Source organism: Anabrus simplex, chromosome 4, assembly GCF_040414725.1.
Source record: "Anabrus simplex isolate iqAnaSimp1 chromosome 4, ASM4041472v1, whole genome shotgun sequence".
NCBI lineage: Eukaryota > Metazoa > Arthropoda > Insecta > Orthoptera > Tettigoniidae > Anabrus > Anabrus simplex.
The window spans coordinates 418,391,507-418,418,512 of record NC_090268.1 but is presented as its reverse complement, the minus strand read 5'-3'; the positions used below and the strand labels follow the sequence as shown (position 1 = coordinate 418,418,512).

At 39.1% G+C, this 27,006-nt stretch overlaps 1 protein-coding gene across 1 annotated transcript in view; it reads right to left on the bottom strand.

Annotated features, from left to right (window-relative positions):
- Window positions 1-1,819: 1,819 nt before the first annotated feature.
- The window catches only part of LOC136872311 (testis-specific serine/threonine-protein kinase 4-like), a 129,187-nt gene continuing 104,000 nt past the window's right edge, over window positions 1,820-27,006 (bottom strand). Inside the window, exons 4-6 of the mRNA XM_067146125.2 lie at window positions 7,156-7,429; window positions 3,548-3,727; window positions 1,820-1,906 (exon numbers count right to left, since the gene is read on the bottom strand). Coding sequence (XP_067002226.1) covers window positions 1,820-1,906; window positions 3,548-3,727; window positions 7,156-7,429 — 541 coding nt within the window. The remainder of the gene's footprint in view (window positions 1,907-3,547; window positions 3,728-7,155; window positions 7,430-27,006) is intronic.

Below are 27,006 nucleotides of genomic sequence, written 5' to 3'. Positions count from 1 at the left end.
CCACCAACCTATCATGAATATAACAAAGCTCTTCTCAACCTCAAACCTAGAAAGGCTCCTGGACCGGACAATATTCCTCTAGAACTCGTTCTTAAAGGAGACCTACCTCTCAAAACGAGGCTTTTCTCTCTGATCCTAAGGATATGGGAAACCAAATACGTACTTACCAACATGAAGTCACCATCTTCAAAAAGGGTGATCGAAGCATTTGCGGTAACTACCGTGGCATATCCCTGCTATCTATAGTAGGTAAAATATTCACCAGGATCCTGTTGGGTCGGCTTCAAACTCTATCTGAAAAGTTACTCCCCGAATTGCAGTGTGGGTTTTGCACATCCAGGAGTACCACTGACATGATCTTCCGCGCAAGTCAGTTGCAGAAAAAATGCAGAGAACGACAGAAACCTTTGTTCTTGGTGTTTTATGACCTGGAAAAGGCCTTCGATACTGTGCCTAGAGATGCTATGTGGATGGTGTTAAGGCAGTTTTGTTGCCCCGAACATTTGTTGGACCGTCTGGGCTCTTCATGATGACATGGTTTGTCAGGTTCTCTATCAAAACAACGTGTCAGAAGAATTTCCTATTACTAATGGACTAAAGCAAGGTTGTGTTCTCACACCTACACTGTTTGCCTTGTACCTGACAGCTATGCTTGGGGCCGATAATCTCAGATGTTAGGCCCCTTTAAACAACAAGCATCATCATCAGACAGCTATGCTTTATGAGACATTTGGCAACAATGCAGATGTAAAAATTAGTTACAGACTTGAAGGAGGGATTTTTAATCAGTCAAGACTCCGCTCTAAAAGACTTACCCATCTCACCCGGGTTACTGAACTGCAATATGCAGATGACCATGCTACTCCAGCTCATTCTCCAGATGACTTGCAATTGTCAGTCGATTGCTTTAAGACTGCTTATGAGCATTTTGGCCCGTCTATCAACATTCAGAAAACTAAGGTTTTAGGACAACCTGGTCCAGGAACCAGTTTGCCAGACTTCAACATCACCATCTCAGATACATCTCAGGAACGAGTAGACTGTTTTCCCTACCTTGGGAGTGTTCTCTCATCTCATTGTACCTTGGAGACGGATGTAGAAAATAGAATGCAAGCTGCTCATTGTGCTTTTGGACATCTATCCCACAAAGTCTTTTCTAATAAAGACCTCAATATATCCACTAAACTGATAGTGTACCAAGCTGTTGTTGTCTCCACTTTATTGTATGGATAATAATTTATAATTTAGTGTGGCCATTACTAGCCGAGTGCAGCCCTTGTATGGCAGACCCTCCGATGAGTGTAGGCGGACCGAGCTCAATAGCTGCAGTCACTAAAGTGCGGCCATTATCCAGTATTTGGGAGATAGTAGGTTCGAACCCCACGGTTGGCAGCCCTGAAAATGGTTTTTCATGGTTTCCCATTTTCACACAGGCAAATTCTGTGGCTGTACCTTAATTAAGGCCATGGCCACTTCCTTCCCACTCGTAGCCCTTTCCAGTCCCATCGTCGCCCTAAGACCTATCTGTGTCGGTGCAACGTAAAGCAACTAGCAGAAAAAAAAAGGTGGGAGGCATCTGCTATTTGTAGGTAATTGCGTGTTATTGTGGTGGAGGATAGTGTTGTGTGTGGTGTGTGATTTGCAGGGATGTTGGGGACAGCACAAACATCCAGCCCCTGAACCAATGAAGGTTAAAATCCCCAACCCGGTCAGGAATCAAACCCAGGACCCTCTGAGCCAAAGGCCAGTACGCTGACCATTCAGCCAACGAGTCGGACATTGTATGGATGTGACACATGGACTCTATACTGCTGTGTCATCAAGAAATTTGGAACGTTTTCACCAGCAGAAGCTTAGGATCATTATGAATATCAAACGGGAGGATTATGTCTCCAATATTGTAGTACTTGAAAGGGCACAAATGAACAGTGTATAAGCTTCCATCATAGGTCACCAGCTTAGATGAATTGGTCATGTCCAACACATGGATGACAATAGGCTACTCCGACAGATACTATACAGTGAACTCATTTCTCTGGCAGGTGGCCTCGTGGTGTACCTCTGAAATGCTACAAGGATCAGCTGAAAAAAAACTTGAAGAGCACAAACATTGACCCCAGTAATTGGCACACACTTGCTGAAGATTGCTCTAGCTGGCGCACAATCACATCCACTGCTGTATTGCAGTTCAAACTTGAGCGTCGAAACAAAGAGGCTCGTCTTAGAAAAAACTCAGACAGATTCAACCACGTCCACCCCCTTCTCTCAGGAGTGCCAAATGTGATCGCATGTTCTATGCAAGAATTGGCCTGATGAGTCAACAACATCATTTACACAAAACAGACTGTACATGAATTGCAAGTGAAAAACATACACTTGGATACGAGTAGTGGCTGACGATTACCATACGTAGGTAGTTCTGTGTGTGTGGGGGGGGATTAATTTTTTTCTTTCTTCAGATTTTTGTCTTAAACATGAGTGTTATTTGTAGTTCTTAGTTTGTCAGTTTTCATAGTATTAATAAGTAATAATATGTGTGTGGTTAAGTGAAAGAAGGGCCAGGAGCCCTACCTAACTTTGCCACAGATAATAAAGGCTTTTATCTATTTATAGTTTTAAATATTGTGACGGTGTCTGCCATTATTGTCCTCAAGTGAGTAGGAGCGAGTCAATTTAGCCTTGCCTGCTCGCCAAGCTATTGACCCACCGCACACTGTTACTATCAAAAGGTAGAGAAGGGTCCACCTATTCAGTACCATTAGCTTGTATATTTTCTTATAAAACTGGGACTAGTTTCGATTCCATGTATACTGGGTCATCTTCAGCCATGCTCCAATTGGAAGGCATATGCACACATATAACCAATAATAAATTGAAGTGAGTGTTCCATCCATGGAAGTGAGTGGAACGCTCTGTTCTGTTTGTTGTCAAGGAGTTGCATCTCTTGTTCCCACCTGCTGTGAGTGAAGATTGTGTCCATGGTGCAGTGTGGGAAAGTTCGATGAGGCATTGGCAAGGGACAGTGAGCAAAGACTATTGTGACTGTGAGGACAGTATGCAACGTAGTACAAAATTAATAATAATATTTGCTTTATGTCCCACTAACTACTTTTACGGTTTTTGGAGACACTGAGGTGCCAGAATTTAGTCCTGCAGGAGGTGCATAAGCTGTGAACTGTGGAGCTGTATTAGTGTGCAGCGAGTATAATTGCAGAACTCTATTGGAGTATAAGTAACAGTGTGTAATGTGTACTGTGTAGCTAGCATGATTGTGTAGAGAGTACAAACTGGTGTAGGAATTAGCAGTAAATAAATCTTGGCCATAGAATTTAAATACTGTCAGTTGTGTCTTTATTTCTTACCACCCCCACATTACAACATTAACATATTAAAGTAATGGTTCCTCAGGGACTGTTTAATATGCATATTTGGAAAGAGAAAATACTTTCTTAACAAAAGTTGTCGTTTGCATGATGTGCTGAGTTGGAGAAATTAAATTTTGGTTCTCTACTGAGAACATTTTTGTTTAGTATATTAAAAGACTTACCATGGAATTGTCTGTTGAGGATGATGTAGCAGTGTCTGCTGCAACTAGTAACCATGGATCATTGCGAATTGCAGTAATGCGTAGACGACTTCTCGCTGGTGCTAGGATTCGTGTTATCAGAGATTTGCAGGCTGAAGACACCTTGGGTTCCTTAGGGAAGGTCACTTTACTTTGGACTTGCTGTCAACAAGGAAAATCACATACTATCTGTCAGTTAGGTCGACTTGATTTGAGTAATGACTGGCATATTTATTGCTTTTTTTATATCATCTAGCTTCCAGGTAAATTGATTTCCTGTTCCTGGAAGAGAGTGAGTAAAGATAGATGGCAATACAAAACTCATCCCTAATCTCTTCATACGGGTCCATCCCACAAAGTGGTGGAAGTGGCAGTTGTTTTAAAGTGGCCTGCACACCTTCAGTTTATCAGAACAATTTTCACGTGTGACGTCATGTCTCAGCGATAAACTGAGTAAACTGTGCAGTTTGTACAGATAATAATGCAGGTACTACAGCTGACCAAATGGGTCCTCTTTTCGTCTGAGAACTATGCAGTTTACACAGGTAATCTCGCGGATCTGTCAGTCATCATCTGTTCCCTATCATAGAAAGACCCCAGGTTACAAAGAAAGAAGCAACTCTTTCTTAGAGGTTTATTTTTCGTTGCCCGACCTGTGGAACACTGAAAATCGATTTTGCTCCAACTGAATGAAGGAGACCAACGTGTAAGACAGCCTCATTGAAAAACTGCGGCTAATTTAACCTATTACATGTGATAAATATCATTCTTGATCCGTATTGATGATATTTGATTGGAATAATAACAATAAGTTAATTTATTAATTTCACCACCTAATCAATACAATAAGTCTTGTCTTAGTTGATTTACTTGGCATGTTAACTAAAATGGTACATGTTTTGCCTTGAATTTAGTCATCATCAGCCATTATCTTAACCTTAAAATAGAATCAGGCACCTGATTTACATATACATGAAATAACACAATTTTTTTTAAAACCTTGGAGAGCTTGAACTGAAATTAACATATGGTAAAAGACTTATAATGAAATTGGTTTTAAAGATATTACAAGAGTGGGGAAATATACAATTGATGAAAGTAGTAGTGATATTGACATTAGAAGGCTTCTATTATAATTAAAATGAACAAAGCAACAGTCTGTTATGAACGAGTGATAGGATTGCTAAAAAATTATGTTGGCCGACCAGCGGTTACAACGAAAATGACAATAAAAATCGTATTTAATAAAAAACAATGTAGAATAAAATAATAATGAAAGATGGTCAAGTGACCAGCAATTATTTGTTTACAAAAGATAAGAGTCAAAAATCAATGGCATATGGTGATGTGGTTCACTTTGATAAAAAAATACGTGGTAAGAAGCCGACAGACGACAATAACGTTCAGTTAATAACGTAACAAATTACCCTCACCATCGTCTAATGATTCAACTGTCACACTTCCGTTTCGACTAGAATGTCAGTCAACCCACATTCGTAACAACATTGTAGCATTGCATCAAATTGAGATGGTCCATAAAGGTCCAATTTAAACATCGTTCTTCAACCTTCAACTACACTCCGTATTTTTGGATCAAAGTGAACCACATCACAAAATGCCATTGATTTTCGATTTTAATTTTGATTTGTTTTATTTCATTTATATGTAAATCAGGTGCCTGATTCTATTTTAAGGTTAAGATAATGGCTGATGATGACTAAATTCAAGGCGAAACATGTACCATTTTAGTTAACATGCCTAAGTAAATCGACTAAGACAAGACTTATTGTATTGATTAGGTGGTGAAATTAATAAATTAACTTATTGTTATTATTCCAATTAATTTAACCTATTCAATCCCATTTAATATGATGTCAAATCACTTATACAATGGGACCGGTTTCAATCCCATTGTGGGTCATCTTCAGCCATGAACTAAAATTGACAATATATAGTGCAAATACAGTCAAATTAACACTTTAAAAATCTTATGTACATAATAAAAATTATTTTACCAAATAGGAAAAATATCTCTCAGTCTATAATACTATAATTAGTGAATTTAAAGTCCACTAGTTAAATTTTGTTATGTGTGACATTGCCACTGGTATTCATGTAAAATGAACAGTCCTAATAAGTTATCCCTGTACATGTAGAATGACAATATTAAAGTCGGACCTGAGCTGTTACACTGGTGTTGAAAGTTAAAATAACCATCTTATGTGTTTAGTTGGTAAAAGTCTGCCTTGCTGAGTAACATGTATCAGTGAGAGTTGTGTCAAATGCAACACAGCTGCATTTAAACAAGTATACACACAATATGGTACAATTGAATTATTTGATAGAAGGGACCATGCAAAACCAAAAAGATGTGAATCAACATCGTAATTGATGATCTGTTTGTCAATAAGGTTTGTGCTGAGCAAATAAGTCTGCAAAGAGAAGTAAACCAGAATAAAATGCATGATAAAAATAAGAGGAACAAGTAGCTAATCAAAGTTGTATGAGATTTACTCCTTCACGATGTCAAACTATGCACACATGCCCAGGAACAAACTATAACTGATCAAGTAGAGAGAGATGTATATCGAAAGGGATGAAAGGGGGTTAGTTAGAGGTGTGGCTACGGTTTTAGGCGGGGCAGATGGACAAGGTGGAATGGGAGGCCACCGAGAGTGTGATGAGAGACTGGACTTGGAGTGGGGATTTTGATTTTTCTTTCAACTGTATTTATTATAAATTGGAATGATTGTATCATATAGAATGTTAGATTGTTCTGAGACTTGCTATTTTCTGAACATCCAAATCCCTTGGATTTGTATTTGTTTTTCAACATCCTTGTTTTTCTTTACTACAGTTCGACCTTGCCTTTTTCATTCCACAAACTAGTTTCCTTTCCCTTTAGTCTTCCTTCAGTTTTACCACAAACTTCTGCCACACAGTCTTTTAAATACATTCCATTCCTCGTTTGCATTTTAAGTTTCATTTCTTGGTAACTTTACTATTACCAGGTTTCAGAGGGTCATCTTATTTTCTTCTTCTTCTTTTAATTTCCACTACTTTATTTTGGATATTTTCATTGTACTTGATGTACGTACATGTAACCTTATAATTTAGGTTGGCGACTGGGAGCCTGGGATTACTGTGTAAGCACTTACTTGGAATAACCTTCATGTGCTTTCCATTACTAATCTTATAAAAAAAATTGCACATAAAATTCAATAATGGTCATTCATAAACAATTCTCCTTACTCAGTTAACAGGTACTTTAGAAGTACTGTGGACTCAATGAGCAATTTCAGACTGACTTTTTCTCTATAGGAGATTCCTGGGCCTAATTTGTGTCTGTTTGTTGGGTATATTTCAATCACACAGTCCCCAATCCAGGAGAATTAACCATTTAAGATTTAAAATCCCATGACCCAGCTGGGAATCAAACCCAGGACCCTGATGACTGAAGGAAAAGATGCTGACCAATCAACTGCACAGCCAGACTATTTAGTTGATAGAAGAAGTACAGTACGCTGTAGGCCATATGGAGGGAGAAAAGAGTATCTAATCATAAGTATATAATGAAGAGATTTAATTACCTTGAGAAGCTGGTTGTAGTTGGTATCATCAAATGGTAGTCGGCCATAAACAATTGCATATAGGACAACACCCATAGACCATATGTCTGATAACTGTGGTTGGTAAGGAACTCCTCGCAGTATCTCAGGAGAGGCGTAGGCATAACTACCACAGAATGTTTCGCTCAACGGTGCAACTCCGTTCTTGGGTCGCATATGTCCACGAGCAAACCCAAAATCTGACAGCTTAATGTTGTAATTCGAATCCATGAGCAGATTTTCACATTTTATGTCCCTGGAACACAAATTAAAATGTGTCGAGTAAGTAGCCCTCAATAAAGGACAGCAGAGTCTGGTGGTAGTAGTGTTAATTTATTGTTTGCTTGTATATGAGTCAAAACCCATGAAAAAGTCAGTACAGCATAGGCAGTATATAGAATTTATAAACAAATTATATCATAACATTATATTCATGTTGTTACTAACCAAAAGTGCTATGAACTTATAGTACTTATGCTATTATGACTGCACTGTAAATAACAATAAATAAACTACTGACACATTAGTAAAACTAAGTTCTGAGTTGATTAGCACACACATCACAGATGCAGGTATGTACTGGCCAGCATGAAAAATGCAACACCCAGTTTGTTTTTCAAACTCAGATTTATGGTAAATTCTCATCAATTTTGAGGTAAGGGTTATTCTGCCCGAAGGCAGGTCCGAACCTCCGCAGAGGTGTACCTGAGCCAGAGTTTACATGCGGTAGGGTGGCCAGTTCCTTTCCGCTCCTCCATTCCCTTACCCCCCACCAACAGCGCGTGGCAACCCATCCAACTCCTGACCACGCCCAGTGTTGCTTAACTTCGGAGATCTCACGGGATCCGGTGTTTCAACACGGCTACGGCCGTTGGCTCATCAATTTTGAAAGGCTTAAATATTATTTTATGATCTAATCGAAAATTTTGGAAGCTGAAAATGACAAAAGATGACTTTGACTTTTTGTAAACAGTTTAAATCAGGCATGTCAAGGTCAAGTGCACACCAGGCGAGCTGCATGCAGGGTGTCTTTACTCCTGTGTGGTATTGGCTGCACACACTGATTTAAGCAGAGAAATTTGAAGGAGATATATTTAGGGGTGCACTGTATTCCTTCCTTCATTGTAAACGAATTGCGCTACCTCTAAATTAGAGCTGCCCTTCACCAATATCATTAATAAGACACCTTAAGTTGCTAATTTACATGAAATAATAATGAACACATTATATATATATATATATATATATACTCAAAGACAACAGAATTATAGGCTACATAAATACTGCACAAATTAACCAAAATAATATTAAACGAAGAATCAAATCCTGATTCATTCAAGATACATAAAATAATAAATTAAGAGTATTAAGGTGTGATGAAATAACTTAAAAGTATTTTGGTGAGCACCTGTCTACACCCTGGACTTCATGGTTTTGCTTCCTCAGAAATGTAAAAGTAAGTTGCCTGATTTCCTGAGCCCTGATGATGTTTGCCGACAATAACTTGGTCTATGTTAGGCTTGATGGTGCTGGCAGACACTATTTTCATTACTGCATTGAGATGTAATTCTGTTAGCCAAAATTGGAATCAAGATTTGTTGATCTTTATCCTTGAAAAGAACTGTTCATGTCTGCAAGTACTTCCAAAGATTGACAGGATTTCTACCGCAAACTTTCGGAATTGTGGGAAGTGTAGTGGGACAAGTGTTTGGTAAAAATCAATAATTTCCCTTTCTTTGTGCTCTTGTTTCATCCACGTGTCACATATTTCCACATGTCACATATTAATGCATCTTCTGGTTGAACACTAAACAGTATAGAAAAGAGCTGCATATTTCCTTTCACAACATCAAGGTCTTGAATCCTCCTATCAAACTCGTCAATGAGATCGCTTAAAATCTCAGTATATCTGTGCAGGTCGAACTTAGTACTGCTATTCAAAGATCCCATACTTGGGAAATGGTAGAAATTGCATTGTGTGATTTGTTTCTTCCACAAGGCTCGCTTCAGTTTAAAGGCTTCTATGACCTCTTCCATGTCGATTATCAAATTATTTTCCCCCTGTAATTGCCAATTTAAGCAGTTAAGATGTTCAGTAATATCCACTAAAAATGCTAAGTCACTAATTCACATTATGGATGTTACGGAGTTATCCGTGGAAGGCAGAGGTGAAAGAAGGTGCGGGCTGGAATGGGTCTAAGTACAAAGCTGAAAGATGAATTAAAATGTCAATAAAGGTTATATTTTCAGAACTTAACAATTTTCATATAGACTTTCAAAATTCAACAAGTAACAAATCAACAAGCCAAAATCAGGTACAAGGTATAATTTATAAACCAGAGCATGAAAGCACAAGTTTTAGGGGATCATTACAAGTTCTGGCTTTGAGCCTCAGTTATACAATCCTTGAGCTACTAGCCCAACATTACCAAGGAGCACTCATTTATTCAAAGGGCAGAAAACCCCTTCATTCAAGGAGCACTTGCTCCCAACTTTTAACCTCAAGCCTCCCAGAGGCACTTTTCAAACACAAGAAAGAGCTGAGTCGCTCTCAATTTTTCAAGTCTATTAAAGGCAATACCGGACTATTACACAAATTGCCATCAAGGCACCGCTTACATCAAATGAAACAGGGGTATCTCGTACCCAACCTACTGGGCCTCAGTGAAAAAGAACAGATTAATTAAATGGCCCAAAATATCAAGGTGAATGGAGGTGTTGCTTGCACTCCTACATGAAACCTTATAAAACCTAAGGGGCACTAGGCCGATTATACAGGGGCTATTCCCAAACTAGGGAGGTGACTCGTATAAGAAAATTTGAATACATTAAGAGTAGAAAATCGGTTATGAAAACGTAGTCACCTCAACTCAAAATGAAGGGGAGCTTGAGAGGGTAAAGCACTCTCTATCCCCGATTTACAGTTAAAGTAATAAGAAATTGTTACATAAGCCGGCACTAAGTTACATTTTTAGAGAGGTAGGTTACATTGAAAAGGTTTCAGACCTTCCCCGAGGGCTAAACTGCTGAGCTAGCAAGAAATAAAGATGTTAAAAGGCCATTACCTTTGTTGAAGAGCTGCTGCCCGAAGGAAGAGGCGCTACCTGCCCCCTGCTATACTTCCATACACTAAGCTAGATGTTGTTGAAGTGGCCGAGAGCCAGGAAAATCAGCAGTTTTTATACTCTCGGGGAAGATTCGAGACCTTTCATGAATAATTAAGGCACACCCACATGCGTTTATTGGCTAACTAAAATTTACACATCAAAAATTGGGGAAGAAAGACACAATTGGCTGAAAATTAATGACAGAAATTATTGATTGGCTAACTTCAAAACTGGCGGAAAGAAAAGATTTATATTGCCAACCCACAAATGAAAGAACGAAATTTAGTTATGGGAAAACTTCATCATCATCATCATCATCATCATCCTAAACCATCTCCAGTTTCCCGGGTGTGGTATATGAGCCTCCTCCATCTCATCCTGTCCTGGTACCATTCTTCCTCCACCAACTTGTCCCAATCATGACCTCTCAGCAGTACATCGCTCTTAACTAAATCTATTCATTTCCTTCGTGACCTTCCCACGGGTCGTCTTCCTTCTACCTTTCTGTCAAATTCCTTCCTTGCAGTTCTGTTTATTGGCATCCTCTTCATGCGACCAAACCACTTCAGTCTTGATATCTGAATCTTATTGAGGAGAGAATCATCTATTCCTACTTCTTCTCTAATTTTCTCATTCCTAATCTTGTCTTTCCTGGTTTTCTGGATCATAGTGCGTAGGAATTTTATTTCAGCTGCCTGAAGTTTGGAATTATCTCTATTGGTCAGTGTTTTGGTTTCGAGACTGTACGTAAGAATTGGTGTATAATAGGACTTCTACAATGTCATTTTTGTTTTTATGGGTATTTGCTCATCCCACACCTGGTGGTAAAATTGTGTTGCCTTATTGATTCGATTGTTCACCTCATGTTTTGCTAGGTTGTCATTTGATATAACGCTACCCAAGTATTTGAAAACTGGCACGCTGTCCAGTTGAGCTTCATTTAACATGACTATTGGTTCTGCTCCTTCCCCATACACTTTCATCACCACCGTTTGGTCTTGCTGATGTTTAAACCATATTTCTTAAACTCTTCATTCCAGCTTTGTATTCTCTCTCCCAATTCCTCTTCTGAGTCACTCCAGATCGCAACATCATCTGCAAATGTGAAGGCTTTGATATCTCCATGTTCTTTCCTTTTAATTGATTTCATTACTACATCCATTACAATAATAAATAGAAGTGGTGACAATGAGCTGCCCTGCTGCACTCCTCTCTTTGTTTCAAACCAGTCCGACAAACCACATCCTACTTGAACACGGCTTCTGTTCCCACTATACAACATTTTCACTTTGTCTATGAGGCTGTCTCGCACTTGAAGTTCTTTCATGCATTGCCGAATTCTTTCCCTTGGTACACTATCGTATGCTTTCTCAATGTCCAAAAATATTAGAAATAAAGGCTTGTTCTTCTCCCAGTATTTTTCCATTAGCATCCTAATTGCAAATATAAGGTCTGTAGTTGACCTTCCTGGTCTGAAACCATACTGCTCTTCTTCCAAAATTGGTTCAACAATATCTCTGATTCTGGTCTCTATTATTTTTTCCAATATTTTCAGGACATGAGACAGTAGTGTGATACCACCGTAATTAGTACATTTTCGTCGGCTTCCTTTCTTGAACAGAGGTACAATGATGCCCATCTTCCAGTCCTCAGGAATAGTATTTTCCTCCCATATCTTGTTGAGCAGTCTGTAGAGCCATTGGATTCCTGGAATTCCTGCTGCTTTCAGCATATCTGCACTTAGTTCATCTATGCCCACTGCCTTTCCTTTCTTCATGCTCTTGAGCGCATTTTCAACCTCAAGCCATGTAATTGGTGGTTCAGTTGTGGTTCCTTGACTTGGCTCTCCTCTATCCGTTGTTATGTTTTCTGTATCTCCATTCAGCAGCTTTTCGAAATAGATCTTGAGTTCTTGTTTAATTTCTCCCTCTTCTTCTGCCAGAGTTCCATCATCACGTTCTATTGCTTTTATGGTCTCTTGATCCCTTCACTTGTTTTTCACTACTCTGTATAGCAATTTCATATTTCCTCTACTGTCATCTTCCAGTTTGTCTGCAAACTCATTCCATTTCTTCTCTTTTTCTTCCCTTACAATGTTCTTTACAGCAAGTTTCTTGTTCCTGTATACTCCTTGAAGTCTTTGTATTTCTTGTTCTTTTCGTTCTTGTCCCTGTTTTTGTTTTTCCTTGTCCAGTGCCTTCTTTATTTGGTTTCTTTCTTTCACCACTGTTTTCACTCTATCATTCCACCATGGTGTCTCCTTTTTTCTTTTGATAGAACTTGTAACTCCACATAGGTTTTTGGCTTCTCCCACAAAGGTGTCTTTGAAGGCCTTCCATTCTTCATTAACGCTGGTTACTTCACACTTCGGCAAACTCTGTTGAATCCTTAGTTTGTATTCTTTCTTTATTTGGACTTCTTGCAACTTCCAAGTTTTAACCCTTGGTTTTTTCGTAATAAGTTTCTGCGATTCTTTTGCCTTATGTTTGAAGTCTACTACCAACAATCTGTGGTCACTGTTCATGCTTTCACTAGGGATGACCTTTACATTTGTGATGTACCTGCCACCATCTTTATTTGTGATTACGTAGTCAATCAATGTTTTATACTGGCCATCCCAACTGTACCTTGTTATTCTGTGACTGTCTCTTTTTTTGAAGAATGTATTTTTGATTATAAGATCATTTCTTCTGCACAGATCTAATAGTTGTTCTCCTTCTGGGTTCCTTTGTCCAAATCCATGTGGACCAATGATGTTCTCGTACCCAAGTCTGTCTACCCCAACTTGCGCATTTAGATCTCCAATAATAATAATAATAATAATAATAACATTTTCCTCATTAACTGTATCTTCCAGGTCTTGCCGAAATTTCTCTTTGTCTTCCTCACTGCAGCCTGTCTGTGGGGCATACATTTGTATGATGGTGTACTTAGTGTTCTCCAGTTTCATGAACATTTTAATGATTCTATCACTTTTTCAGATAACTTCAGATGTAGCATCAGTCCTTTTGTTAATTAAGAATCCAACACCATTTTTCGCTACCTTCTCCTGTCCACTCCAGTATAATTTACAACCTCCACGAAGTGTCTTACTTCCAATTCCTTTCCATTTGGTCTCATTTAATCCCAATATTGATATTTTTCTTCTATCCATCATGTCTAGGAGTTCTTCTAACTTTCCAGTAAATGATAGAATGTTCATAGTTCCAATTTGGTATTTGGGTCTCTTTTTTATTTGGGGTTTCCTTTCAGAACATTGTATATCATCAGCCTTACGGGCATCATACTTTACAATTGTCTGAGAGGACGTGTCAGTCCAGTCTATAATATTCTTTCCGAGGCTCTTTTTCTTATTGAAAGCAACTGTACTCAATACTCTCCTGCTGACTTGCTAGGCCTAACGCATAAGAGGATTTTCTTTCAGGGTTTACTCCCTTAGCCTTTGAGGATGCCTTCCTCGTCCTACAAGGCAGTAGGTTCCATCTGTACACCCCAGAAGGATGGGTTGCCTCTTCCGTCATCTCCACCGTACCGAAGTCCATCTTCTCCGCCGTAGATGCCGTTGAGGTCTTCACCCTTAACCCAGGGCAAGGGCCCTCCATATTTATGACCCCTGGAGAGAGGGTGTCCCAGTATTTTAAAACCCCCAGGAATTGGGCTACCTGTTGGTCCGCGGGTTGTATTGGTTATTTCAACCAGCCCTACATACTGTAGGGGCCCCCTATTATAGGAAAACTTATGAGTATAAAATATCTTCAAGAAAACTTCCATCACTTCGCACCAGGGAGCATGATAATAGTTTTTGGTAGAGACCTCTGTGAGAGAATGTCCACACTTCTTGATACAGTAATTAGTAAAAAAAAAAATTCGAAATTAACACAGTGACATCTTCTGATAAACGGTTGAATTAATTCAGTTTTAAAGTTCAGAGTTTCAGCTGTAGAGGAGTACTTTAAGGCGGAAAATTCAAATGTGCGGCGTATAGGTGTACCAACCGGTACAATGGAGTTGAGGAAATTCCTTGCCCTCCTGACCTACGTAATTGGCAATATGGTTTCACAATTCAAAAAATCTTTGAAGAGTTTTTCCCTGCTTAATCACCGTACTTCACAATAGTATGCAATATCTTTATGTTGACATTCATACTTCTCTAGAAGGTTAATAAACTACTAATGGTACAGTCCATGACTCCTAATGCAGTTCACAACCTTTATTACTATGTTCATCACATGATTTATTTTCACCAATTTTGAGCAGAGAGCCTCTTGGTTGATTAAGCAATGAATGGCAATAACAGAGTGATTGTATTCTGATTGCATTTTGGAGTTAAATCTGCCAACGAAACTAGGCCTTGGTCCCGTCTTGGTAGAAGCACCAACTGTCGCTGCCGATATAAGTTTATCCCATGATAAGCCAAGCTCCTCGATAGACCACACAACAGCATTCAATATCTTTTCTCCAATTGTGGAGTTTTTTTAGAGCAATCAAGTTTAATAACTCCTCGGTTAATTCCAAAGACTTGTCTACACCACGAATGAATACAGCTAACTGCACAATATCTGCAACAACTCATCAACCATTAATGCAAATGCTACAAATTTCCTGCTAGCATTTCTAAGCTGAAATGCTATATCATCTGCTAGCTCTTGAATTCTCGTAGCAATGGTATTTTGTGATAAACAGATTGATTTATACCTTTTTACATTGCTAGGTGATAATGTTTGTAGCGCACACAATACACTCTTTAATAAACTCGCCCTTTTTGAAGGGATTGCTACTCACTGCAATATTATGGGACAGTTAACACGTACCAAGCAAGTGGCTGTGCAGTTTGGATCATGTAGCTATCAGCTTGTATTTGGAAGATAGTGGGTTCGGACCTAACTGTTGGCAGCCCTGAAGATGATTTCCTGTTGTTTCCCCATTTTCACACAAGGCAAATGCTGGGGCTGTACCTTAATTAAGACCACCATTGCTTGTTTCCTGCTCCTAGCCTTTCCTATCCCATCGTCGCCATAAGACCTATCTGTGTCGATGCAACATAAAGGAAAATTGTAAAACAAAAAAAAAGAAAAGAAATGTAAATGGATATGTAAATAGCAATAACAGAAACTCCTTTGTTCTCTTGTTGCACCTAACTTTTCAGAATAAATGAAAGCAAAATGTCTTTGGTGAGCTGACTGAGATCTGAACGTTAAAAAGCCAATATTTGGAACTTGAACTACCATTACTGGACATCACTGTTTCGTGTTCTCCTTACAAACTCCTTTTTAAAAACACATCACTTTGTAGTTCTGTTATTCATTTCTACCTCTCATCACCTGTAATACCACTGTACTGATGTGCATGATACAGCTCATAACGATGCCTAACATTAGACTTTTTGCAGACGGCATGCTTTTTCCACACTAAGCACCGAGCTTCTCCTTCATGTTCGCAACTTAAGAAACAGTGCGATTGTTCTGGGTCAAATCTACCATAACTTCGTAACTTTTTCTCTCACCATTCATCTTGAATCATCCTTTTGTTTAACATGGCACAAAGAGATCTGGTTTACTCAATCCCTGCTGTGAGTGAACATACTGTCAGTTCAACTCCCCTCCCTCCCACCTACAGAGGATAAGTTCTGCCTGCGTGCGTGCAAGGTCATTTCTAGGCCGTACAATGTCTTACTGCAGGCACTGTTTGACATGCCTGGTATAAATAAACTGTTCAAGAAAAACAGAACACACAATCGATCTGTTCACCTCAAGTCATTTCTGGATAATCTTCCTTGCCTAAATACCATCATTTTTGTTTTTGATGTATTAATTTCAAACTTATGTTTGTAGCACCATTCCTCCATATCTTTTATCGCGTTTTGTAGTTTCGTGATGTCTCTTGATCCGATCACTATATCATCGGCGTAGGCGTACGATACTACGTCTTCCTTATGGGTTATTCCATTATTTCTTCTGCTGCCAAGATGAAAAGTAACGGGCTAATTGCGTCACCCTGTAATACCCCGTTTGTTTGAAGTATCCCAGGAATGGCAGAAATCTTCATAAAGAGGCAGAAAGTAGCCATAGTAAATGACTTCAAGTACCTTGGCATTACTCTGCAAACAAGTGCCAAAAGCTTTACAAAGCATGTAACAGAGAAAACAACACAGGCAGTATGGGCGATGCATGAAATCAGTTACATCAGAACACTCAGCCTAGAGACGGCGATGGCACTATTTAGATCAAAAATCATGCCTATACTAACATATAGGATAGAAATCATACAGCCATACCTCACAGAAAAGAACCTATCCTCTCTAGAAACAGCAAAAGCTCTATACATAAAAAGAGCAATCGGAGTATCCAAGACAACAAGATCAAGACTCGTCTACCTCCTAGCGCAAGAATCCTTCCTCATTGAAGACTTCAGAACACACCTGACCCTACCCATCACCAGAGCATCAGAAAGTCTCCTAGCAACACTCAACAAAAAAAAGAGAGACATTCCTTCAGAATTTTTTGGAACTGGGGCCAAGATAGACCGGACATGGACAACATCCCACTTTGAGATGAGGCACATGTTCACAAGACTAGCAGTACATGGTTTCCACCATCTAATTTGTACCAACACCTCATACCATGAACTGACAGACTTGTAAGTGCAAACTATGTGGATACATGTGTGAACGTTACCACGTAGAACTCTGCATCAAAAGAACCCAAACAATTAAAGAATATGCAATCCAAGGTGCAAGCGCGTGAGTACAGTGTATATAAATGTATTATTTTTCTCTCTTTCTGTATGGCTATTTGGCTGCAATAAATATATTATTATTATTATTATTTCTGGATAATCAGTCATCATTCACCATTGATCTGTATTTAGGGCTGTTGCCTGGGTGGCATATTCCCTATCAATTGTTTACCTAGTATTTTCTTAAATGATTTCTAAGAACTTGGAAATTTATTGAACTTTGCCTTTGATAAATTATTCCATTCCCCAATTTCTCTTCCTATAAATTAGGGATGGTACAAATGGTTACTTTCCAGTATCATGTTCCATTGTATCCGTTACAGTGTAGTATTAGGATATAAAAGTAACATAATACATATTGGGAAGAACAATCACTATACCTGCTGCCTCTTGCAGCCCCTAGCCTCACCTTAGTAAGTACATAAATAGCAGTATTATATAGTCATTTTGTTTTCCTTTCTCCTACTCTCCCTTTCACCATCACATCCTCACATTCTTAACCATTCCTAGAAAATGTTTGTAATGACCCATTTATACTCCAAGAGCTAATACTTATACTATATTAATACTTTGACTGCTAGAGGATCTGTAGTTAAACAGACACTAGAAGCAGACATAAAATACTAGTACATAAGCCTGTCTTCGACATAATTGGAAATTCTAAATGGACTATTAATATATCTTATGAATTAAAGTCACACTTCCCAGGTTTTATGCCATATTCGAATGGAATCAAACCAGATATTATAGTATTTCCTTAGAAACCATATTGAGTGCGGTTGTAGCTCGGAGCTGTACTTTGACGTATATGGATCTGCGTACTCTTGGCAAAGCTACATACAACTGTTCAAAACACTGCAGTGGGGAGATTCAACCCAACTTAAATGTTTTTGCTGGTGACTTATTCATTGTGACAGAGAAGGCTAAATTTAAAGGAAATTGAGTGCATTTAAGAACAAATGGTATACACAGGTGCTAAATCTATTCTCAGATAAAAGCACTTTCTTGCCTAATTTCTGCATGAATGATATTTTTGTCTAGCTTCAGTAAATTCAATATCATTTCAAAGCACAAACCAGCTTTATTAAATTCATTGACATTACTGAGTAAGTTATTTATTTTATTGACAGATATTCATTTCTCACTAAACAGTATGATGGTCAATATTGCACTATTCTTATAACCCATACCTGGTACCAGGTGGAAGGCAACAGAAGTCAGGATGTATGTAGTTCCAACTCATGCCGATACATACAGCTGTGAACTAACGTCATCATGGCGATGAGACAATAACTTCGCTGACAGAAACAAATTTTTCTTTAAAGAAGTACAAAAGTCGACATCGTTGTATTTTTCTTACAAATTTCAGCCATTTAAACCTTCTCGTTTTCTCAATATCGCTGTGAATGACAGACAGAATTAAGCATTTCATATATATAGATGTTGATGGGATGAGTGACACACACTGCTCATACGCTGCCAGGATGAGCGATGAGGAAATAGTTCTATCAGGCAAAACAAAAGCAGAGTATACTTTTTTGCTATTTTTTTTATGTTGCAGCAACAAAGACTGATCTTATGGTGACGATGGGATAGGATAGGACTAGGACAGAGGCGACTGTGGCCTTAACTGAAGAACAGCCCCAGCATTTGCTTGGTGTGAAAATGGGAAACCACCGAGAACCATCTTTAGGGCTGCCGACATTGGGATTCGAACCTGCCATCTCTCGAATACAAACTAACAGTACATGACGCAAACCACATATCCACCTCGCATGGTAATTCCAGTAAAATGGCTTCAAAATCTTTATTTTCTGCCATAGAAAAATGTCAGGAATATGCAGTAAACAACAGTGTAAGTGGTTTGTCCAGGGTCTTTACCTGTATATCACTCCTTTACTTTTCTATTGGTAAAAGTTATGATAGCAATTGTTGCTGCACTGCCCCAAAGGTTTCAGTCGATGCTAAAGTTTCAGGACAGACAGATACATGTGATGGAACTTACGATAGCTTTTCAGGACCTGATATTTGAGTACTATGCACGTTATCAGAACTACAGTATATTAACTGGTAGAATATACAGATTTAAAAAAAATTATCTTTTATTATTATTATTATTATTATTATTATTATTATTATTATTATTATTATTATTATTATTATTATTATTATTATTATTATTATTATTATTATTATTATTATTATTATTATTATCATCATCAAACAATGGAGAGGCAAGCGTCCAGCATATTGGTGGAATGAAGAAATTGCTGAGCTGAGGAAACAATGCCTGCGACTCAGACGAAGGACACAAAGAGCACGACATACGATGAAGCCCTCTCAGTAGAATATAAGACTATGAAGAAAATACTGCGAAATACAATTAAAAAGAGTAAAGGCGACAAGTGGTGGAAAATGTCTAAGGAAGTGGATGAAAATCCATGGGGATTAGGGTATAAAATTGTTATGAAGAAATTCGGGATGCTACCAAGCCCTATCGTGGATCCACGCACCATGGAAGAAATAGTACACACACTATTACCTGGTCATGCAGAGAGGATTGATGATGAGGCCGACAAAGAACTAGAAAATGTACCACCTTTTACAACTGAAGAATTGATAACAGCAATTAATTCCCTTAGAAATAAGAAAGCCCCTGAACCAGATGGTATTCCAGCAGAAGTACTAAAGGTGGCAGTCGAATTATGTCCTCAACTGCTGTTGAGAATGTATAATCATTGTTTGAAAGCGGGAATTTTTAGCTTTCGTTGGAAGATAGCTAGATTGGTTCTGATCAGTAAAGGGAAAACTGGGGGTTACAGACCTCTATGTATGCTGGACACTGCCGGGAAAGGTTTAGAGAAGCTACTACAACCGAGAATACTAGCAGCAGTCCGATTAGCTGGCGACCTATCTGACCAACAACATGGATTTCGCAGAAGTCACTCAACGCTAGATGCTGTGAAGGAAGTGGTGAAGACAGCAGAATGGGCTCAAATGGGTAATCATTACTCTAGAAAGCTGACGCTTCTTGTGACTCTAGATGTAAAAAATGCTTTCAACTCGGCAAGATGGAGTGATATTTTGGAAGCTCTATAAGAAACTTTCAAGCTACCAGAATATCTCTTGTATATACTGCGAGACTATTTGAAAGACCGTACATTGTTATACGACACGGAAGATGGTCAGAAAAGAAAACGGCTCACAACTGGTTCAGCGCAAGGCTCAATTCTCGGACCACACCTTTGGAATATCATGTATGATGGTTTGTTACGGCTGGAGATGCCAGAAGATGTAAAACTTGTGGGTTATGCTGATGATGTGGTTGCTGTGATAGTAACCCGTAACCTAGAGCTGGCTCAATTTAATCAGGTGATGCGACGTGTCAAAGAATGGATGATAAATCACAAGTTAGAACTCACAGATCATAAAACGGAAATTGTCCTCCTGACGAGGAAAAGGATTAATACTGTTGTACCGATGCAGATCGGGTAGATAGCCATCAAAACAACTAGGAGCACAAAATATCTTGGTGTAACGCTTGATACTAAGCTTACATATTGGGACCACATCCAACGGGTAACAAATAAGGCAGCGAAAACCATGACTGCACAGAGCAGACTCATGGGAAATATCAAGGGACCGAAATCTAGTAAAAGACGGATTCTCATCTCGACTGTTCAATTGATACTGCTATACGGTTCGGAAATTTGGGCTGAATCATTAAAAATTGCAAAATATCGGACAAGAATTGCGGCTATACAACGGAGAGCAGCTTTACAAATTGCTTGCGCATATCGCACAGTATCAGAACCTGCGATTCTTGACTTGTTGGCCTTCGAAAGACAATAAATTTGGCTCACACAAGAAGAGCTAGGAAGGAAAAGGTCAAAGGCTTTAGCTCTTAGTCGCAGAATGTAACGATGGCAAACAAGATGGGAAGATGATTCTAGAGGGAAATGGACGAAAAGACTGATACCTTCTCCGGGCATATAGGTTCGCTGAAATCATGGTGTTAACTACTATCTCACACAGTTCTTGACAGGTCATGGATACTTCCAAAAATTTCTTCATAGGCTAGGGCTATCAACTAGTCCGGTGTGCATATACTGCGGTGATATCGATGACGTATTACATACTTTCTTTGTGTGTGTTCATTGGCTGCCACAAAGAAGATGTTTAGAAGTTATGCAGGGAGAACTGACACCAGAATGGATCATGCCAGTAATGCTACGAAGTCAAGAATCTTGGGACCAGGTGGCAGTCTACGTAGAAAATATTCTGCGTCAGAAGAAGAAGGACCTGGACGATTATGACAGACAGTAAAGCAGAAGAAGGAAGATGAAGCACAAGATGCATTAAGCACGACATCCGTCCTGAAGTAATGCGAGAGTGGTTTCCGGGGCGGAGATAAACGTCATGGGATATGGGAGTGTGGTTTTTAGTGGGTAAGAATCTCCACACACTTGTTGAGTGCGGACCCTCACAAACGTCTTATGAAAGATTTTCCACACTCCCTCGCAAAAAAAAAAAAAAAAAAAAAAAAAAAAAAAAAAAAAAAAAAAAAAAAAAAAAAAAAATTATTGGTACCTTCTTTTAACAAGTTGCTTAAAATTAGAAACCATTTCCCATTAATTGAGTTTTTGTCCACATACATCATATAGAGTCTTTCGCGCATTGTCTACAACACAGCGTGTAACATGAGATGCAAAGTGGGAAGGCCACATGGAAACGTTTTGAGGAACTACACTACCATATATATTAGCAACAGTAAGCCTAATACAAAGCACTTCAAATAACTAAAGACTATCTGTAACCAGCTAGCAAGTAACAGAGTAGGATGTCAGTACTGCCTCTAAACTGTTACAAAATTATCGCTAATCAAAATCGACTTTCCACCTATTAGGTCGTGTTACGTACATTTAGTACGTGTTGGAGAGATGTTAACTACAGAACAAAAATGGCCAACTGGACACCACTGGGATCTGAACCCACAATCTCCCGATTTTGTGTTGGTTGCTCTACCAGTTGACCTATGGTGGCCTAGGTCATCTTTGTTCTGTTGGAAAGGATCTAAGCTGGTATCTGGTTGGCCGTTGTTGTTCTGTACTTAACATCTCTTCAACATGTACTAAATGTACGTAACACGACCTAATAGGTTGAAAGTCGATTTTGATTACAATGTGGTTGTGAAAATTCAATATTCATTAAAATTATCGCTCTTACCTGTGCAGGAGCATATGCTTGAAACGAGCTACTGTGCTTCCTAATATCCACTAGGCAATCAGAAATTCCCATCTTTCCCTTTGTTTCACTGAGATCGTTACTTTTGTATTAGGGTCTCTGGTGGAACATAATATTTCTGAAACAGCTTACTATGATGGGATGGGATACATTATCATGTTACGATATGTAACTTCCATTTCTACTATAAATGAACATTTGCTCCAACTTTATCTTCATATTATGATCTTTCCTACTTTTAAAATCTCCACTCAAGGTTAATTGTCTACTAATGTCATTCCATACCATTTCTCCACTGATGATGTTTTCTGTATAGAGTAATAAATAAGTTACAAGACTGTGAGTAACTGCAAAATGACCTTGATAATGTTGTGAGATGGACAGCAGGCAATTGTATGATGATAAACGGGGTTAAAAGTCAGGTTGTGAGTTTCACAAATAGGAAAAGTTCTCTCAGTTTTAATTACTGCGTTGATGGGGTGAAAGTTTCTTATGGGGATCACTGTAAGTACCTAGGTGTTAATATAAGGAAAGTTCTTCATTGGGGTAATCACATAAATGGTATTGTAAATAAAGGGTACAGATCTCTGCACATGGTTATGAGGGTTTTTAGGGGTTTTAGTAAGGATGTAAAGGAGAGGGCATTTAAGTCTCTGGTAAGACCCCAGGTTCCAGTGTATGGGATCCTTACCAGAATTACTTCATTCATGAACTGGAAAAAAGCCGAAGAAAAGCAGCTCGATTTGTTCTGGGTGATTTCCGACAAAAGAGTAGCGTAACAAAAATGTTGCAAAGTTTGGGCTGGGAAGAGTTGGAAGAAAGAAGACAAGGTGCTCAACTAAGTGGTATGCAACACCAATATAAATGGTCCGTTGTTGGAGATTACTGTGTATGTGGTATGTTCCAAGATGTTAGTGGAGAGATGGTGTGGAATGATATTAGTAGACGAATAAGTTTGAGTGGTGTCTTTAAAAGTAGGTAAGATCACAATATGAAGATAAAGTTGGAATTCAAGAGGACAAATTGTGCCAAATATTGTTTATAGGAAGGGGAGTTAGGTATTTGAATAATTTACCAAGGGAGATGTTCAATAAATATCCAATTTCTTTGAAATCGTTTAAGAAATTTTTTTTTTTGTTATTTGCTTTACGTCGCGCCGACACAGATAGGTCTTATGGCGACGATGAGACAGGAAGGGGCTAGGAGTGGGAAGGAAGTGGCTGTGGCCTTAATTAAGGTACAGCCCCAGCATTTGCCTGGTGTGAAAATGGGAAACCACGGAAAACCATCTTCAGGGCTGCCGACAGTGGGGCTCGAACCTACGATCTCCCGAATACTGGATACTGGCCGCACTTAAGTGACTGCAGCTATCGAGCTCGGTCGTTTAAGAAAAGGCTAGGAAAACAACAGATAGGGAATCTGCCATATGGGCGACTATCCTAAATGCAGATCAGTATTGAGTGATTGATTGATTGATTAATTGGTCGGTCGGTTTGATAGCTCGTAACATACCTCTTAGTTGAGCAGCTCATCTCCTTACTGCCAAATCTTCCCATCCCAAAGTTTGCAACATTTTTGTAACACTATTCTTTTTTCAGAAATCATCCAGGACAAATTGTGCTGATTTTCTGTGGATCCTTTCCAGTTCGCATATCAAATAATCCTGATGTGGGTACCATAAACTGGAACTGTACTCTATTTTGGATCTTACCAGTGACTTACACATCCTCTCCTTTATGTCCTTACCACAAGGGGCTTCAAAAAGTAAGTAACAGATTTTTATGGCAGGCCAAGTAACTTTTATTGAATGCTGAACTACACTACAAAGTGACACAGATACATGGCACTATTTTTCAACATAGTCTCCAAGTCTCTGTAAACAATGGTCTGAACATTCTATCATCCAGTTCCTCAATGATAGAAATCCACTCCTTGGTCATGAAGCCATTCAAGAACCACTGTGCGAACTTCCTCATCGTTGGAAAAATCTCTTTCCCTGAGATGTTCCTTCAGCTTGCTGAAAAGATGGAAATCGTTTGGTGCAAGATCTGAACTGTATGGTGGATGCTTCCAAGCAAAGCTTGTGTTGTGCACACTGTGTGGATTGTCGTATAGGAGAAGAATGCCTTCACTTAATTTTCCATGTCTCCTGCTCTTTATAGATTTCCACTTCCAGAGGTGCACATGGCCCTGAGGTTTGCTCAGCCTACAACAAAAATGAGCACCAGGTTAATTCCAGGGTGCAAAGGCGGCCAGGCGTAGAGCTAACCACTCTACCCCATCAAGTGCCGAGGTTACGGATAGTGGAAGCCTTTACCTTCCACCCCTCCAGGGGCCTTCATGGCCTGTATGGAGATGACTTTGCTTTTATTTTTTGCTTGCTCTTTATGGCATTGTGCAGTGAGGTCAGTGTTGAACAGTAAGAATGGTTGTGACGTAAACTATTTGTACACAACTCCTTCACAGTTGAAGAAAACGGTGTCCATGACCTTCCCTGCAGGCGAGGAGGTGTGTCCCCTTTCCATAGATGCTCTCCTTGCTTGAGGTGTGAAATGATGCACCCATGTCTCATTGTCTGTAATGATACAGTTTAGGAAATCATTGCCTTCCGTGGAGTAATGCTGAAGGAAGTCCAGAGATGCCATAAACCTTGCATCTTTGTGTGCAGGTGTCAGTGATCGTGGAATCTAGCATGAGCACACTTTCCAGTACTGCAGATGATCTCAGGTGAAGGAATGAGCACTACCTATTGAGATGCATATCTGCTGAGTGTGTCCGCAAGAGTGTCTCTGCGATTGCTGTGAATCATTTCCTCGATTGTGTTGATGTCATCTGTGGTTGATGTTTACAGCCTTCCTTCATGATCAGCTTCACCCGTGTCTGTAGGGTTTTGTTCAAATTGTCAGCACCATTTCACTATGGCTGGACTCGACATTGCATTTGATCCATATACCGCCAGAATTTCATGGTGAATTTCTTTGCTATTTAGATGTTTTGCCTGCAAGAATCATACTGTCCCGCATACTTCAATTTTGGAGTATGTTTGCAGTTGATGCACCATTTCACTTGCACGTGGTGTGCCTATTATCAGTACTACAGAAGAACTGTGTGCAGGAATCTTGGAACATGTACTCTCTTCTGACACTGCACCAATCTTATGGTGCAATGATCTTAGTGTGGGATGACATGTCTACCTTATTTTTTGAAGTCCCTACATATAACTCCTAAATATCCTCATAACCATATGAAGAGATATGTACCCTTTATTTACAATACCATTTATGTGATTACCCCAATGAAGATCTTTCCTTATATTATTATTGAATATCCAAAGCAGTTTGGAACCCTATTTTACATAGTATACTAGGGTTGTTGTCAAAATACATATTCACTTTTACAATGAAAATTAATTCATGAATCTAATCAATGGAAAATGAAGTGGATGAAGTTAATAAAATATTTGTAACAGCACGGCTTCTTAAACAAATGATACAGGGGTTTTGATAATGCAATGTTGCAATAATTTAAATGAGAGTTCAAGTCATGCCTTCTTCTTTCAAATGCAGCACATTCAAACAGTAGGTGGTCCACTGTTTGTGAGGATCCGCAAACACACACGTAGCCATCAGGACGATTGATTCTGAATCTTTGAAAATAATAACCAAATTTGCCATGACCAGTCAAAAATTGAGTCATTTCCAAGCTTGGCACCAACACGTTACTTTGCAGGCGGTTGAAAACCTCAGGGAAGAATATTTCTTTGGTGACTTGGCCTCTAGTGGAAGAAGTCCAAATGTTGTTCCATTGATGGATTACATGCTTCTTTATTATTTTTTTAGCGTAGTAGTTACATTGATCCCCATGAGGTATTTTCACCCCAACAACACAGTAATTAAAATTGACAGGACTTTTCCTCTTGGTGAAAGTAGTCTTCGCTTTAAGTCACACGGGTACAGATAGCTCTTATGGTGACGAGGGGACAGGAAAGGGCTAAGAGTGGGAAGGAAGCAGCTGTAGCCGTAATAAAGGTACAGCCCCACCATTTTCCTGGTGTAGAAATGGGAAACTACAGAAAACCATCTTCAGGACTGCCAACAGTGAGATTCTTTCTTTTTTCTTTTTGCTAGTGGCTTTACATCGCACCAACACAGATAGGTCTTATGGTGACGATGGGATAGGAAAGCCCTAGGAGTTGGAAGGAAGTGGCCGTGGCCTTAATTAAGGTACAGCCCCAGCATTTGCCTGGTGTGAAAAATGGGAAACCACGGAAAACCATCTTCAGGGCTGCCAACAGTGGGATTCGAACACACTATCTCCCGGATGCAAGCTCACAGCCACGCGCCCCTAACCTTACGGCCAATTCGCCCGGTACAGTGGAGTTCGAACCCACTATCTTATAAAATAAATGAATATTTGCCACAATTTATCTTCATGAAATCCAACCTTATCTTCATATTATGATCTTTCCTACTTTTATAAGCTCCACTTAAGCTCATTTCATGCCATCTCTCCAACGGCAACCCGGAACATATTGCTTATGATAAATATCATTATGGTTCCATATTGAAAATTACTATACTTGTAGGATGATAATTAATTTATTATTTAATGTATTATAATGTATTGAATAGGTGGTTAAATAATAAATTAATTGGCATCCTACATACTGCTTAATCGAGCAATTCGTCTCCTTACTCCCAAGCCTTGCCAGTCCAAAGTTTGCAGCATTTTCATAACACTACTCTTT